The 18,453-nt window shown below is 34.6% G+C and overlaps 1 protein-coding gene across 1 annotated transcript; it reads right to left on the bottom strand.

The window, feature by feature from the left end:
- Positions 1 to 6,177: 6,177 nt before the first annotated feature.
- On the bottom strand, positions 6,178 to 17,364 carry LOC123241924 (putative methyltransferase DDB_G0268948). Its single transcript, XM_044669428.1, has 6 exons — positions 17,254 to 17,364; positions 13,503 to 13,663; positions 10,521 to 10,734; positions 9,199 to 9,302; positions 6,716 to 6,853; positions 6,178 to 6,262 (listed from the first exon to the last, which is right to left on the bottom strand). Exons 1-6 carry the CDS (start codon positions 17,362 to 17,364, stop codon positions 6,178 to 6,180), a joined length of 813 nt encoding a protein of 270 aa, XP_044525363.1.
- Positions 17,365 to 18,453: the final 1,089 nt, after the last annotated feature.

The following is an 18,453-nucleotide window of genomic DNA, read 5'->3' as shown; positions in this document are numbered from 1 at the left end:
TTCTCTCTTTTCCTCTCTCCCTTTCTTATAATAAATAAACATAGCCAAGCAGAACAAATTTCCACCTTGACTGTTTCTGCAAATATGTATCTTATTTTATGTCTTGAATTTATCACCTTGCTAGATCCAGAATTCTTTTCTTTCCTCTCTTTTTTTTAAACCCTTACCTTCCATCTTAGAATCAATACTGTATATTGGTTTTAAGGCAGAACACTGGTAAGGGCTAGGCAATGGGGGTTAAATGACTTGCCCAGGGTCACACAGCTAGGAAGTGTCATATTTGAACCAAGGACCTCCCATCTCTGGGCCTGACTCTAAATCCACTGAGCCACTGTTGCCCCCTCCAAAGTTCTTTTCACTGAATCCTTTTATCTTTCACTAAAACTTCTTGAGCAGAGGTGACATTAAGATATGTATTTTAGGAATATCAGTTGCATGGTTGTGTAAAGAATGGATTGGAAAGGAAACCAGTTCAATGCAGCAAGTCTTTACTAAATGTCTGCTACAAATATAAAACTGTACCCATTGTTGTGAATACAAAGAATAAACACGGTTTAATAACTTTGGAGGGAAAGTCCAAATTGCTTTCCAGAATAACTGGACCAATTTATAGCTTCACCAACTGTGGCCTACTATACATTTCTCTTCACAGTCCAAAAAGTATCATTTTATTTTATTTTTTTACATATTTGTTAAACAAATAGATGTGAGGTAGATGGAGTTGCTTTAATTTGCATTTCTCTAACTAGCAGTTTGGAACATTTTATGTAGCTGTCTATGCTTTCAATGTCTTCCATTGAGAATTTCTTTTTGAGATCTTTTGACCATTTATCCCTTATAAAATGATTGTCATTCTCATGTATTTGAAATAGCATTTACATTTCTTATGCATCAGACTTTTTCAGAGAAATTTGTTTTGATGATCTTCCATATTAATTATTTCTCTTCTAATTTTAACTACATTGCTTATATTTTTGCAAAACCTTTCCAATTTTATATAATCAGAATTTTAATTGTCTCTATCCCTTACCTGATCATGAACTTTTTCTTATTCATAGTTACAAAAGGCATTATCTTCTTGCTTCTCAAATTTATGATGTGACTTTTTATATCTAGGTCATGCCATCCCTTCAGAAGTTATTGTGGCATATGGGGTGAAGTCTTGGTATAAATCTAATGTCTGTTAGGTTGCTCTCTGGTTCTCTAAAATTTTTTCCTAATAGTGAATCTTTGTTCTAATAGTTAGGGACTTTGGGTTTATAGAAAACTGTTACTATATTTGTTTATGTCTGAATATTGTATATACAATCTATTCCATTGATTAGCTTTTCAATTTTATAACCAATATAAACCATTTTGATAATGCTTTGTAATATATTTGAGATCTAGTTCTGAGAGATTCTCTTGCTTCTGACTTCCTTTTTTCAATATTTCTCTTTAGAATTGACCTTTTGATCCCTCAAATAAATTTTGGTATTATCTCCTAACTCTCTAAAGTAAATAAATTAGTTTACATAATATTGTAATTTTATTATATTGGCATAGAACCCTGAGTAATTAATTTCTCTTCACCTATTTAGATCTTATTTCTTAGAAGAAATTATATATACTTTTATTAATGTAGAGTTTGCATGTAGATTATCAGGGAGACAATTTCCTTTTATGTACTTTATATTTGTCTTAAATGTAATTTCTCTTTCTATCCCTTCTTGATAGATAGATGTATAAGAAGGCTTCTGATTTGTGGGATTTATTTTGTATCATCTTCTTTTGTGAAATTATCAATTGTTTCAACTAATTTTTGTTGTCTTTTTAGGGTTCTTTTTAAGATGATTATAATCTGAAAAAAGCTGTTTGTTTCTTCTCTGACTATTCTTATTCGTTCAATTTATTTTTCTTATCTTACTACCATAGTTAGTGTTTCCAACATTCAATGAATTAATGATATAAGATAATGGACATTCTTCCTTTACTTCTAGTTTTATTGTAAAGACCTCTAGTTGGTAAAGAGATGTCCCTCAATTGGGGAATGAACAAATTGTGGTGTATGATGGTGATGGAATACTATTGTGATATAAGGAATGATGAACAGGATGATTTCAAAAAGAGCTGGAAAGATTGATGTGAATTGATGCAGAGTGAAACAAGTAGAACTAGGAGATCATTATACACAGTAACTGCAATATGTGGAATGATCAAATGTGATAAACGTTGCTACTAATAGCAATACCATGATCCAGGACAATCCTCAGGACTTTTATTTATTTCAGTCATTTAATGACTCTTCATGGGGTTTTCAGAGACACTGCAGAGGTTTGCCATTTCCTTTTCCAGCTCATTTAACAGATGAGAATACTGAGGCAAATGAAGTGACGTTACTTGTCCAGAGTCACACATCTAATAAGTATCTGAGAATAGATTAAATTCAGGAAGATGAGTCTCCATGACTTCAGATTTGGCATTCTATCTATTGTGCCACCTAACTGCCCCAGAAGTTGGTATTATATTTTATTAAAAGCTCTTTCTTTCTGCATCTATTGATATGCTCATATAATTTTTATTGTTCTTGTTATCCAGATAGTCTATTAAGGTTGCTTTATTCTTAATATTGAACCAATCCTGGAATAAATTCAACCTGGTTGTAATGTATAATATTTCATTTATATTGTTGTTGCATCTTTCCTAATTAATCAATCAATTAATTAATTAATTAATGCTTAATAAAAATATTTGTATTGCTATTTTTAGGGATATTCATTAATATATCTATTTTCTTTATTTCCCTGGTTTAGGTATTTATCACAGTTTAGGTTTGTATCATAGTAAGTATTTTGTAGGGCCCCTTTTCCTATTCTTAAAGTTTATATAATATTGGAATGAATTATTCTTTGAATAGAATTCATTTTTCTGGCCTGGTCAGTCATCAGTCTTATCCTAAGGGTCTCTTTGGCATTTAATTTGTAGTTTGTTCAATTTTCTTTTCAAAAAATAGATTATTTATTTATTTCTAGTCCTTTTGATACTTAGATAAAAATATTTTTATAGATTCATCCACTTTTTTGCATTTTCAGTTTTGTTGACATATAATTAAGCAAAATTGTGTTCTAGTTATTAAAAATATTGTTCTTTTGAGCTTTCTTCCTTTTCTTTTTTGACATTAGCAATTTGATTTTCCTCACTATTTTTAAATCAGATAGCCAATGGCTTATTTTATTGTTTTGATTTAAAAAACCTATTAATTTCATTTACTAATTCAATGTTTATATAAAAACTTTCAATTTCATTAATTTCCTTTTGTTTTTAAAAATTTATCTTTTGGTGTTTAGTTGAGGTTTTAAAATTTTATTGGTTTTCCAGTTTAACTATTCATAGATCTGTTTTACTTTTGTTATTAATGAAAATATTTAATGATGTATTTTTTCCCTTTGACTCTTTTGTCTATTACTCAAACATTTTTCTTTATTTTTTCATTCTTATAATTTTCTTTTGTTACATTCTTTATTGTTTCTATGATTTGATCTTTGATCTATCAGTTCTTTAGGATTAAGTTGTTCAATTGCCAATAATTCTGAATTCTTTATTAAATGTAATTTTTATTGTGTTATGGTTGGTAAAGCAAATGATTAATATTCTCATTTTCTGCATGTGTCTGTGAAGTTTTATGCCCTAGTAGATGATCAGTTTTTATAAAGGTGCCATGCATGGGTGAGAAGCATATATATGTTTGTGTGTATATACATGTATATGTAGTCTTAAAAATACATATGTATACACATATGTGTATGCATGCATACATAAATTCCAAGAACCAGCTGATAAACACACATGCATATAGCTAATATAAATATGAGGCTTTCTTTATGTCTGGGTATGTATACTACTTTGTTACCATTTAATAACTACCTGAGGTCTATCATATATAACTTAAAAACTATTATATTCAAGTCCTTAATTTCTTTTTTGTTCCCATTTTGGTTAGATTTATCTTAGTCTGAGAGCTACATTGAGATCTCCAACTATTATCATCTTATTTTTGTAAATTGATTAACTTTTTATTTAATGTTTACATACTAGAGTATTTAGTACATATACATTAAGAATTTATTAAGAAAGACATGAAACATCATAAATTTTGCTTCAACCCTTTATTTTTCTCTCTATGTGAACATTTCTGTTTCAAATATATTTTGCTTCCCTCCTGTTTTTTTCTGTCTCTCCCCCAACCTCATTTCTTGCTGAATTTAAGGTATTTTTACATCAAACTGTTCCTTTTCATGCCCTTCTCACTGTCTCTTTCCATCTCGATTCACACCATGCACCCCAATCTCATAACTTCCCTTCTTTATTGGTTTAAATTTAAGTAAGATTCATGTGTAGTCTGCTTTCCTAACTTCTTCCATATCTTTATAGATTTCTCCTGTGACATAGTAAATTCTGCCCCCCCCTCCTCCATTTTTCCCATTCCTTCTTTAAAGTATTCACTTTTGTTGTATCCATTATCTTCTGGTAAAACTTTGCCAAGAATTTTTGTTTACCAAATGTATTCTTTCATCAAATAGTTTTAAGTATATTATGTCTTGCATCCAAGAATGCAAACATAATTCATGTAGATCATTACTGGAGTTTCCTTAGAAACATTTCCCATGGTTTCCAAGATCCTGCATTGGGAAACAAGGAAGACAAAATTTCAGTGACTTTAGGGATTGAACTTCATTCAGTCTCCAACATGAAACCTCCCCACTAATCACAACAGTTTAATTATTGCTGCCATGTTTGAAAGAGAGACTATGGCATAGTTGAGAGAATTCTAAATATAGTCTGGAAGACCTATGTTCAATTCCTTTGATGTAGGTCATCCCATGGAAAAGATGAGGAAACTGTGTGAAGTAAAATATTTAGGGGATCTCCATCCTGGGCATCCCAGTGACTCAACATAATAGCAAATAATTATGTGTCTCCCAGTATCCTGGTGGCCTGGCAAGTGTCCCATTGTGTGTTGGCCATTGAATGGATCCCATGGGAGGAGGAGCTATAGTTTTGAAATATCAGTGTGGGGAAGCAAAGAGCTCTCTCTTTTTGGACTAGGGTCTTGAATTAATTTGCTCCCTGGGGCTGGCACCTCTCTCTCTCTCTCTCTGCTCTCTTATCCCCACCGGGCCATCTCTGACGAGCTTGGAACTCCAACTGTAATGGAGGATCAGATTTTTACCTAAAGTTAGAAAGGCTGAAACCTATTTCTCTTTACTAATAAATGCTTGCAAATCTAGTAATAAGCCTTCCAGATTAATTTTTATTTATTATAAAACTAAAGCTCTGAAATAATAATGTATGTAATCATTGGAAACCTAAAAACCCATATAAATGTGAAACTTTCCCTAATGATCCTGTCACTAGTATTGCCCCTCTAATTACCTTGTATATATTACTTTAATGCGTATGAGTTGTTTTTCCACAATAAAATACAAGTTCCCTGAAGAGAATAAATTTAATAATTGACTATTTATCTCAAATATCTAACACAGTTCATGGTACACAGTAAGCACTTAATAAATAATCATTAGATTATACTATGCTTCATTTCCCCCTTCCAATTTTTTGTTTATGTTACCTCTACTGAGAAAGCTCTCCCTTTTTCCCCTTTCAGTTTTCTAAATCAGTCTAATTCCCTTCTATTCTTGAGACCCTTTCCCAACAATCTTTTTCTTTCTTCCTTGATAAGCTTCATTTTCCTCATCTTGAAAATAAAAGATTTGGACTAGATGGCCTACATTAGTGAAGTATGAACTCTGACACATGATAAAGAGGAAAGATGATTGGGTTGAAGGTAGTGAGGATCTAGCATTAAATTCCAGATTCCTTATTACCTAATGAATGGGGACATGCGTGGGTCGGAGGCTGAGGGAATATATAACATACACTGTCACACATTTGAGAACATTCAGACATAGTCTGGAGTGGAGATCAGGATCCCAGAAGTCATTATTAAAATATTTAGGATTGATCTACAGTTCCTAAGGTAGGATTGGTAGCTGAAAGGGACCTCAGAGGACATCTGATCTAACCCTATCATTTGACAGATGAATCCCAGAGAAGGAAAGCCATTTGTCCAAGGTCCCAGAGGTAGTAAGTAACCCATGTCCTCTGGTTCTAAATCCATTGTTTTTTGACAAAAATTTATTACACATCTACAACATGGAAAGCCCTATGAGAACCATTGGGAGAGATACCAAGCTTATAGTCCCTATCTTTAGACGGTTGTAATCTAGAAAGGGAACACGATGCATACACAAATAGAATTCAGGATAATTTGTGATAAATGTATAAAATTTGTTAATAAAGTACAATGGGAATTCTTTGGGGGAGGATCTGAGAAGGCTTCATGGAAGTATCACTTGACATAGGCTTCAAAGGCAAGTAGTAATTTGATAATACATAGATAGGAAAGCATAGACTATGAATAAGAAATGTGAGTAGTCAAGTTTGAATGGAGCATAGAATATGGGGAGCAGAAGGTTAGGAAGGTCAGGTGGTACCAAGTTGTGGAGGACTTTATGTTCCAGGATAAGGAGTTTGAGCCTTATTTAGTAAGGCACTATTAGAGAGTTTGTGACAAAGGCTTCACATGACCAGCTCTTCAGTGCTGTTCATAAGGGTTAAAAAACAAATAACTGACCCAATGGCTTTGAGAACTGTGGTAGATAATTTCTGTTTTTACCTTGTTTCAGTTCTTTTCAAAAGGGCTTTTGCTGTCTCACTGTTGGTTTTCAGCAAAGTTTGGTACATGCCAAGAGACTGTATGTATCCCAGTAGGCCATTAATAGTCATGGGTATTTTACTCTGTATGTTTCTAACGCTGAAGAATAAAAGAATAAAAAAGTCAGTGACATTTTAATTTTAAATAAGGTAAGTTCTGCTGCTGGATATGGCTGTAGGGTTTAATTTTGTGTGTTTTGTATGGAACAATTGAGAACATGTGAAATGATCCATTTTGACATTTTCTGTTTCTTTTTAAAATTTTATTCTTTCTTTAAAAAATTTTATTTTCTAATAAATAATCCAAGATATTTCCCTCCATCCCTCCTAATCCTGAACTAGAGAAAGCCAAAATTTGACACAGATGAATATATAAAATGGTACAATACTTGGTTCCATCTATCAGTTGTTTCTCTGGTGGAGACTAACATCTTGCTTCATAAGTCTTTTGTAGTTGTTTTGAATATTCATATAACTCAGAATAGCCAAGTCATTCACATTTACACTTTGAACAATATTGCTGTTACTGTATACAGTGTTCTCTTGTTATTTCATGCAAGTCTTTCCATATTTTTAAAAAATTAACTTGCTCATCATTTCTTAACTTGCAGTGGTATTCCATCATAATCATATGCTACAACTTGTTTAGCCTTTCCTCAATTGATAGGTATTCCATGAAATTTTAGTTCTTTGCAACCACAATGAAAGCTGCTATAAATATTTTGGAACAGATTCTTTCCCTTTTTTCCTCATCACTTTGAGAAATAGAACTAATAGTGGTATTGCTGGGTCAAAGGGTATACCCAGTTTTGAAATTCTTAGGACATAATTCCAGATTATCCCCCAAAACTGTTAGATCAGTTCACAGTTCTACCAATAGTGTCCCAATTTTTCCATCCCCTCCAATATTTGTCATTTTCCCCTTCTATCATTTTAGCCAATCTTATAAGATGTGAGATAGTATCTGAAAATTGTTCTAATTTACATTTTCTATTCAATATTGATTTAGTAGTTCACATCATCATATGAGTACGTATATATTACTTTGATTTCTTTTTCCCCAACTTCCTGTTTATAACCTTTGACCATTTATCAGCTGTAGAATGACTAATATTCACATAAATTTGGCAAAGTTCTCGATATATTTGAGATTTGAGACCTTTAACTTAGAAACTTTGAATAAAAATTTTCCTCCAATTTTTTACTTTCCTTCTAAAGCTGGCTACCTTGGTTTTATTTGTACAAAAATATTTTAATTAATGTAACCAAATTTTCCATTTTATAGCTCACAACACTATCTCTTGTTTACTCATAAATTCTGATAATTAATATATTCCATTATTCTGTTCCACTGATCTACTATTTTATTTCTTTGCCAATACTGGATAGTTTTGATGATTGCTACTTTATAATACAGTTTAAAAGATGTGACACTTTGAGATATCCTTACTTTACATTATCTACTTTAATTTCTTTGATAAATAAAAGTATAGGTATATAAAAATAGATATAAGATGATTTTATTTTATTTTTTCAACCCTTATCTTCTGTCTTAGAATCAATACTATGTTTTAGTTCCAAGACAGAAGAGTTGCAAAGGCTAGACAATGAGGGTTAAGTGACTTAGTCATATAGCTAGAAAGTATCTGAGGCCAGATTTGAACTCAGTACTTCAAGTCTCTAGTCCTGGCTCTCAAACCACTGAGTCAACCTAGCTGCATCTACAAGGTGATTTTAAGAGGAAAAAGACTAACCTAATAATTCTAAGAAAAATAATGGATGAAGAATATCTCTTATATAGACTATGATATTTATTTTGCTAGCCAGCCCATTGAGTCAGTACTTTGGTACATGTATTTGGGGCAAATACTTCTGATCAACAATGAGTCAACATCATAATTTTAGAGAGGAAGACAATGCAAAACCATATCTTTTTAGAAATGTCAATGTTCTTCAAATTATACTCTATAATGGCAAATCTTGGACTAGGGTTACCTCAGTGGATCCATATTGCTGGTGATCTAAAGGGTGATAGAAAGATCTATGGTAAATTTGAGCAGATTGTAGCACAGGGTCTGACAATGATGTAGTTTTAGAAGTGACAAAAAAGCTATAATGTAAGAGATGTGTAATTGAAAAGGAAGGTGAGCTAGTAATCTAGCAAGAGCAAAGAATTAATATTTTGACAGCTCAGGAACTGCTCTGGTACTGAAGAAATATACCAAGATTGAAAAGGGAGACTTCTGGAAGGTTGGATAGAAGATTGGATAGTGGAGGCATTCTGGGAGAACATGACCAAGAATCATACAAGATGAAAAGGCATAGATGGACTTAGAATTGTTCTAGTGGAGGGAATAACAACAATGAATGAAATCACAGATCCTCTGAAGCATTTATGGATTCTTAAAGCAAACATGTGGATGCAGACAGATAACCATTTCTCACCTATTTTTTTCTCGAAAACTCATAGAATCAAAGACATCCTGGTACTTAGATTCCAGAAACTTTATTCTTCCACTGGCATCACTGTCAACAAGGAATTTCATAGTCTAAAGAAGAAAAACATATAGGTGGCAAATTGAAAAATTCAGATGACAGGGAATGATAATTACAGAATGATAAAATTTCCTGTTGTACTTCTAAAGCCACTGCATATGTACCAAAAATGGAATTTTAAATTTTCATCTTTGGGAGAAGAAAAATCAGGTATTATGGGTTACAGAGATCAGCTCTAGGGTTTTGGGAGGCTGCTCATTCAGAAGGATGAATTAGCAGAATCTCTGGGTACCTCCCTCTTTTTTGGAGTCCAAATCTATGATTTCATCAGCATAGAGAGCTTCCAGTATAGGTATGCTCTCTATGAATCAACTTATCAGTATCTTGTGGTCCCAGAGAATTGTGTGGTGTCCTGAGATGTTAAGAGACTTGCCCAAGATCACACAACTATTATGTGTCAAAGGAAAAACTTCCTAACTCGAAGGCAACTCCTCTATGGTCTTTCTTTTACCCTTTCCTGGGCTGAGGCCACCCAGAACTATCCAGGTTACTCAGGTAGTGGGAAACACCCACCATTACAAAAAGCACCTTTTTCTCCTTACCTTGTCTTCTCTTATTTCCCCAGAGCCCAGTTGGGTTGCTTGACTGCTCACACATTGGATGAGATGGAAGCCACAAACTATACATCTTCCAGTGAGTCAGAGGATCTCCAGGCTTTACTATCTACCTTACCACTGCATCCCAAGGTCTTCTAGATCTTACCATCTCCCCCTGCTTTGTACCTTTGGGATTTCAGGACTTCTTCATCCACTCTACAGCTGAACTTTGTCTCTCCCTACTCAACTCCTTAAGAGTAGAAATTTTTTCCTTTATTCATATCCTCAGTGCTTAGCACAGTGCTTGGCAGCCAGTAATAAACTTAATAAGTGTTTTTTCATTCATTCATTCATTCATTCATTCATTCATTCATTCATTTAAATAACCTAGTGGCAACTGAGCTGAGATTTACAACAGCCCTGGAGCAATGATCATGCCTTTTGTCCCTAATTTTGCACCTTTTTCTTTGAAACGTTCTCTCTCCTTTCATTTCCCTTCCGTCTATCTAATATTACCTATCATTTAAAGTCCAGTTTTCTCCACCTCTTCCATGAAATCTCCCCTGACCACACTGGTCCCCCAATGATCTTTTCTTCCTCTGAATTCATAAAGCATTTAATTATATATTTAATGGGTCCAGCACATGCTCTCTCTAGTCATCATCAGAATCCCACCTCATTCACAATTGTTTCAAGCTTCTCTGAGCAGTCTTTGTAATACACTTTGATGTAGGGAAGGTATGAGCTGAAGGCCACACAACCATGAGGTTTCAAGACCCGTTCTACCTCCATCAAAAAAGGTACTTTGTCAAACCAGTGGATGGCTGTAAAAGAGGTGAGAAGGTCCACAGAATCATCTTCCAAGGGAAGTTTTTCGGCAGAGCCAACACTAGACCAGAAAATAAGAAAGGAAATTGAAGTGGTAATTAGCAAATTATATGGGAGAAATTCAATTTAATTCAACAAATGCTTGTTAAAACATTTGGTATGTGTAAGGCATCAAGGTCTCCTAAGACTACAAAAGCAAATATGAAATAGTCCTTGTTTTTGAGGAACTCCTGCTGAAGGAACATAACATGTATGCAGAGACATGGTCTAGGGAAGTGCTCTTCACATTTGTTTTTGAGGAACTCCTGCTGAAGGAACATAACATGTATGCAGAGACATGGTCTAGGGAAGTGCTCTTCACATTTCACAGCATGCCCATGCCCAATCTCGTAAGAGTATATGAAAATACCTATCACTTTCTCATTGTTTACAGAATAAAATTAAAACTCATAAACCTGACATTCAAAGTCTTTCATGAATTAGACCCAAACTGCCTTTCTGGTCTTTTTTCCCACTCTTCCCTTACACATATCTTTAAGTATAATAAAACTGCATTTCTCAGTGGTCTCTCTACATTCTTGAATTTATCAACCCCTTTGCCCTTACTTGTTATTGTTTTCTCTCTTACCATGCTGACTATTTGTTCTTCCCATGTGATAGGACTAAGATTCCCCCATTTCCCTGCTCCAAGGATTAGTTTCCTCTAAAACACATCAAAACTGTCCACAAGGATCTGATTGGCTTCTTTTCTCTTGATGCATCTAAATGGTCACCTAAAGACTTGAAATATTCCATCCACATAGAGATGAGGCCTCTCTGACTCGGTGAATGTCTGAAGACTATATGACTCATGTATGGCATTAAACTGACCAGATAGATTTTTGTATGGAAAGGAAGTGAGATCCTCATCGATAGAAGATAAGTGTCAATATATCTTTATTGCCTATCCTTGTGGTATTCGGGCAAAATAAATCTCCTTTTGATAATTGTTCACAAATGTCTCATTTCATCCCAAATAGAATATGATCTAAGAGGATGGTGACATCAGACAACTGTCTCTCTGTCAAAATATTTCCTATCTGTCCAGGTCCAGTTTCAAATTCCACTTCTCCAAGGAATCTTTGTTGATTCCTAACAACTAGATGTGATCTATACCTTTCATCATTTCTAGCCTTTGATAATCTGTTTATTAGTTTTATGCCTTTTTTCATAGTTTGTGAAATTTTCTAATTGCCTGACTAAACTATAAATTACCTGAGGGGTTATATCTTGTTTCATTTTTTTTACCTTTTTCTTTTATCATTTTTTATTATGTCTCAAACAAGGTAATTCTCAAATCTTTGTCCAATATATAAATGAATAAACAAATCATTCCAGATCCATCTCTTCTTTGGTGTCTAGAATAATATCAGCGTACTGCTGTGTTCCTGTTTTGTCCTATTTACCTGACATTAGAACTAAAAGGATGTTAGAGAGATTCTTAGTACTATCTACTTAAGAGTCAGACTCCAGTGTTCAAGCCAGTAGATGAGATGAACACTATATTTTATAAATGAAGATAATTACATTTTCTTCCATTACTTGATTTTTTCTTTTGATTTTATTAAATTGAACAATGTGATATTCAAAATCCATAAAAGTAGTTATAGAAAGCATTTTGTGCTTGTTACTTGTAAAAAATACACACAGACACACACACACACACATATATCGTTTGAATAACTGGTTTCTTCTTTCTCCAGGGCTATACAGGCTTGTGATTTGTTTTTCTAAATTACTATCAATAAATAGCCTTTGGAGAGTTTCAAATTTTTAAAGTAAATAATAATTTCCCAAAGGGATTATGAGTTTTTAACAAAGTTGAAACAATCTGACAACTATTATGAATGTGATTACAAAAGAAAGGTGGTGATAGTTTAGCTAGTAGATCTTAGGGTTAAGAAGTTTGGGGTTAAAGTTAAGCTTCTGATATAAATTGGCTCTTTCATCCTGGAAAAGTTATGGAAAACTCTTCTAAGACTAGAAGTTGTCATTTGCATTGGTAGAGGGAATATTCTCACTGAGAATTCCATGTATCAATGAAACCCTAAGCATCTCATCGCCTCCCCCGAGCCTCCAAATTTTTTCTTTTTGTTTTCTGCCAAACATGAAGCAGGAAGGGTTTTTTTTGAGGATGAAATTAGGATTCTTCTAGATGTCTACTAAGGATCCTAGGATTGCCCCTATCAATGTCATTTTGTGACCCTAAATATTGGCATGGAAGTGATTCTGTGTTCATGAAGGTTATGCCAGAGAAGTCAAGCTCTGACAGGTCTTACAAACTTAATCTTCCAATACAGGTCTAATGGTAGACTGTGCTTCTCTTTAAAGCAGGGGTTCTTAATTGTTTTTATGTCATGGACTCTTTTGGCAGTTTGGTAAAATCTATGGACTCCTGTTTAGAAAAAGACTTTTAAAAACATAAAACAAAATATATATGATTACAATGGGAACCAAAGTTTAAAGATATAGTTTTGCTTTTTTCCCTTGTCCATATTAACTGTCCCCATGAAATCTATTCATAGCCTCCTTGGAGAAGAACCCTTGGCCATGGTTGTTAAGGACATCACTAAATTGGCTACTAGGTAATTAAATTTTGTTCACAGAAATTCATGAAGACTGGTTCCTAAGAGATGTGCCTAGTGGAGGGAGTGCCTACACTGAGAAAATTAACACTCTGCAATACCAAAGTCCCAAGAACTAATAAATTGGAATGTTGATATTTCTATTAAATACTAGATTGAAATTTTATGCAGACTTGAGAGAGAATCCACTTTCCATTGGACTTACATGTAAGAAATGTTGAGGGCATTAGGTAACTGCTTTGCCTGGTTGATCTGAGCCTCACTGATGTCTATTCCCAATACCTTGTCAAAATAGGGAGCCAATAGTCTTGTCCCTTGTCCAGATCCACAGCCAATATCCACAGCAATTTTGTAGGGCTTACTTGTCTAAAGAAAGATAGAGAATGTTTGAACCTGTTATCACTAGTGTTCAGGTCAGTTGAGTACATGGAGAAATAATATAAATTTGTTAAGTGCAACATTCTTTGACAGCTGATATGTTTTATTTGATGAAACATTTGCAGTATAATAGGACCTTCTTTTATGCAAACTCAACACAGGTAAATTCAGGTATAAGCAATCATCAGTTGAAGAAAATAAAGGCAGAAAAAGAGTGTAAAATAAAAATCTGAGCCATTTTCCCAACCAGTGTAAAGTTTTATAGCAATTTGCCCACTCATGTTCATTCTCACTCTTAGAAAATTTAGTATGTTATTTCATTGTTTTGCACTGAAGTAAGAGAGGGGCTAAAAAAGTGTAGTAAAGGGGTTAAAATGAGTCCCTTACTAAAGTGGGGAAAGAGGGTAGTCAATTATATGTGTCAACTGACTATAGGGAACTGAAAGAGTAACAGAATACCCACAAGTAAAAACACTTAGCTGAGGATAACACATATAACAGAATAAAACAGATAATAATAAGGTAAAGTAAGACAGTGGGTACAACATGTCAGCCAAGTATATGGGAAAGGAGAAAGACCAAGGAAGCTTTTGTAAAAAAGGATTTAATAACTGAACAGGGACAAGGAGTGGAGGTAAGAGGGAATAACTGTCTCTAAAGACTATTGGCAATTCCGGGACTGAAGAGATGGAGATGGCTTATCTATCACTAAAACTACAGCAGACAGCCTGGGGCAATGGCTGGCTGGTCAGGTGATAAAGGGTATCTCACTAAGCTGTCCTTTGGCTGTTGTCCAGAAATATCAGATTGACCCAGAAACACAGGTAAAAACAGCAAGATAAATCCATTGGGTGAAGTCAGGGAGATGGATGTATCTGTATGTCCACCATACAGATAAAACTCCTATCTCAACCTGAAACTTCTTGGACTTGCTAGAAGATCTTGTAGATACTGCCCAAATTCAGAGGTACCACAACCCCACAGGCTCTCCAGACAGTTGCTAAAATCCAACTCCCAAAGCAAACTGCCAGCTCAGAGTCTCTGTGAAGAAGTCTCCTCTGTCAGCATTCCAGGTTTAAAATCTTCAGCTCCTGCCAGCTTTACCTGGCAAAGTCTGCTCTTTACTAACTAAGTTAAATCCTACATTTTCCCTACAACAACACCAAACTTTAAAACCCATATAGGTGCTTGTGGAGAGTTCTCTTTGTTTCATTAGCACTATTTAATTATTAATAATGACCCCCAAACGCATGACTAATGATGTTGGCAGCTCTGCTTAGCCTTAAAAAAGTCTTAAAGTAGGTATGTCCATATAAGAAATACTTTTTAATAATGGGGTTTACTATCATGTGTGATTTTTTACTCACACAAAGGGTCTTAGAATATATTGAACATATAAAATAAGGTTCTACAGTATAAAGTCACAAATAGCATTGGTATTTATTTTTCTATTTGAAAGACCTGCTTTGTTTAGGGCTGAATAAGTCATCTTCTCCCTGTTTTCTCTGCCCCCATAAGAATCCTTCCTCATCTAGTTAGTAATGCTTGAGATTACTTTATTGATAAAAATGTTGCCTTTCATTCCAGAATTAGAGTTATAACATAAAGTGAAAATGTCTCAAGAAAGATAAAATAGAATCAGTGTATGGAAGAACTATAATATGGGAAGAAAACTCCCTGATCATCTTGATTCTATTCTATGGAAAAATTTTAACAAGTTTAATCCTTTAAATAACATCCTTTCAAACACAAAAAGAAAGCTTTCATGTCCTCTTCTTCCCTGAGTCTTCTCTAAGTCAACTATCCATGTATGTCATGAACAAGTCCTTATATGTCGTAAACTCATGAACTAGACACTCTTTAGCTTATCAATGTCTTCTTCAAGTTGTGGTTTTCAGAATTGAACATAATACTGCAGATTAAGTAGTATAAGGCTAAAGTACAATAGAAACTGTCAGAGTGATGCAGTTTCTAATGGCTCTAGGTTGTTATCTTAATTTTTAGATCTTGATGAGAAACATCAGGATTAACCTGATAAAATGCTGACCTCTGCCTTGAAAGTCATGTTGTAATTTCTCTTGTACAAGAATGATTCAGAATATCCCTGAGTGACCCCTGAGTCAAGCAAGGTAACTCCATGGATATTTCCTTTTTTTTATCATGATCATGAGGCACATCCTTGTCCTCATTTCAAGCTGAGGTATGCCTGTTACTGGGCATAAATTTCGGTCCTTTTTTTGCTCACCCATGAGACACCCTCTCCCTTCTAAAATACTATAAAACCTGGAATCCCCTCCACTTCCCAGGCTTTGCTTCTATTCCAATCCCAGAACATACATCTTGTTTTCTCTTTCTAAAGAAAATAATATTGCTGAGCACATCGTTGCTTTCTCATTTTTATGGTAAATAGTTCTAATGCTGTTGCTCTCTGGGTTATTAGGGTTGACAGAACCATCACCTCCTTATTGCTGGAAGTTATCTCCCCTCTTTACACAACCCAACCCAATATCACAATAGTTTTGTTGGTGTTACCTCTCATTACTGATTCATTGAGCTTGCATTGAGCTGTTGACTTAAAAATTTTATCTGAACAAAGTTCTATCTATTTATGTCTCTCATACATTATGTTTGTGCAATTGATTTTTTTGTTTATACTTACTAAATTGCATCCATTAAATTCATCCTAGTGCTTTAACTTGCCAAAATGGCTGCTGATTCTTGATTTAAGTTATATGGAGCTGTAAATGGCAGATTTAGAATCCTGTCCCAACAGCAGGGGGACACTGGGCATCTGGACTATTGGAATTGGAGAGTTGGATCTCAGAAAGGGAACCAAATATAATATTCTCACTCTCAGGATGCTGAGGCTTGGAATCAAGAAGACATGGAGGGGCAGCTGGATGGCTCAGTGGATTGAGAGCCAGACCTAGAGATGGGAAGTCATAGGTTCCAATCTGGTCTCAGATATTCCTAGCTGTGTGACCCTGGGCAAGTCATTCAATCTCTTTCTTAATTGTTTCATCCCAGAAATGTGGATAGCAACTGCTTTAAAAGGTTGTTATGGGGGCAGCTGGGTAGCTCAGGGGATTGGGAGCCAGGCCTGGAGACAGGAGATCCTGGGTTCAGGTCCGGCCTCAGACACTTCCCAACTGTGTGACCCTGGGCAAGTCGCTTGACCCCCATTGCCTACCCTTACCACTCTTCCACCTATAGGTCAATACACAGAAGTTAAGGGTTTAAAATAAAATAATAATAATAAAAAGGTTGTTATGAGGCCAAAACAAGATAAAGAATGCAAGGCACTTTTAAAACCTTAAAGTATTATATAAATGTGAGTTATTATTATTGTTGCTGTTGTAATTCACCAAACCTGAAAGAATAACTGATATTTCAAAGGATCTGGAATGCCATCAATTGTGGGAACTTTCTCCTTAACCTATCCAAACTTTCTGTCTGTTACAATTCTTTTCTTATAGTTTGCTGAGAAAAATAATTAAAAAATTGGATTCTCCCCCCTAAATTCCTACATTTGAAAAAAAAATCCCAATAGGAGATTTTTGACTTTTTTTTTTTTTTACCTTTTCTTCCAAGTAGGAGAAGATTGTCTTTTGTAGCTCTTCCGATGGAACAAATCTGTATTTCTGATAAAGCTCTGCATGATCTTTCTCTTCAAAGAACCTTGTAGCCATTGACCTCATATTTCTGAGAATCAGAATTTGGAAAACAACAGAGGAAAATAACTATTAAATTGATTGCAATGCTTAAAAAGACTGACCAATATAATGAAATGATTTAACAAGGCAGAAAATTGGATTAGAATTCAATGTGACTTGGACAAACTGCCTTAATGATAAATCTTAGCTGCATGTCAGAAATAGTCTGCATCTGAATAGAAAAAAAGAACAAATTAGTATATTTTAAGATAGAAAAGGCACAACTAAAGTCATTCAATCAACAAATGTTGGGGAAGTTGGATGGCTCAGTGGATTTAGAGACAGGAGGTCTTAGGTTCAAATCTAGCCTCAGACACTCCCTAGCTATGATGATATTATATGTAAAATGGAGGAATATAGAATAGTTTGCCTATCAGATGTATGGATAAGGGAAGAATTTATGAACAAACAAGAGATAGAGAATATCACAATATGCAAAATAAATAATTATGACTATATTAAATTTTACTCTACACTGCTTAGTCACTGTTGGAGGAGCAGGACAAGCATTCTATAGAAGGTGGTACTTCAGCTGTATTTGAAGGAAGTGAAGGATTCTCTTAAGTATAGGTGAAGGGAGAAGTGCATTATAGAGATGGCAGAAAGCCAGGGCCAGGGCCAGTGCAAAAGCATAGAGATAAGAGACAGGATGACATGTGTGATGCCAAATTGCCTGGATCATAAGAGTTTGGAAAAGGGAATAAAATATAATGAAAGTGGAAAGATAAACTGGGTCTAATATCAATGTACTTTAAAAGCTGTACAGAGGGATTTGTATTTTAACCTAGAGGTAACAAGAACCACTAGAGTTTATTGAGTAGGGGAGTAGCATGGTCAGAACGGTGTAGGTAGCAAGAAACCAAGTGGGCCAACTTAGAAACTAGCCTCCAAATTTGAATTCCTCCTAATCCTATTTCCAGTTTAGGAAGGGAACTCCTAAATTCTCACTGATGTGACCATCCTTCCAGTGTGCCAGGGAGTTGTCAGCTCACCTTATGATAATATTGCTACAGCCCCATACATGTTAAATGAACAAGACATGAAATAATGAAAGCCTAGAACCAA

This window comes from Gracilinanus agilis, chromosome 3 (genome assembly GCF_016433145.1).
Source record: "Gracilinanus agilis isolate LMUSP501 chromosome 3, AgileGrace, whole genome shotgun sequence".
NCBI lineage: Eukaryota > Metazoa > Chordata > Mammalia > Didelphimorphia > Didelphidae > Gracilinanus > Gracilinanus agilis.
This window is presented reverse-complemented; position numbering and strand designations above follow the sequence as displayed.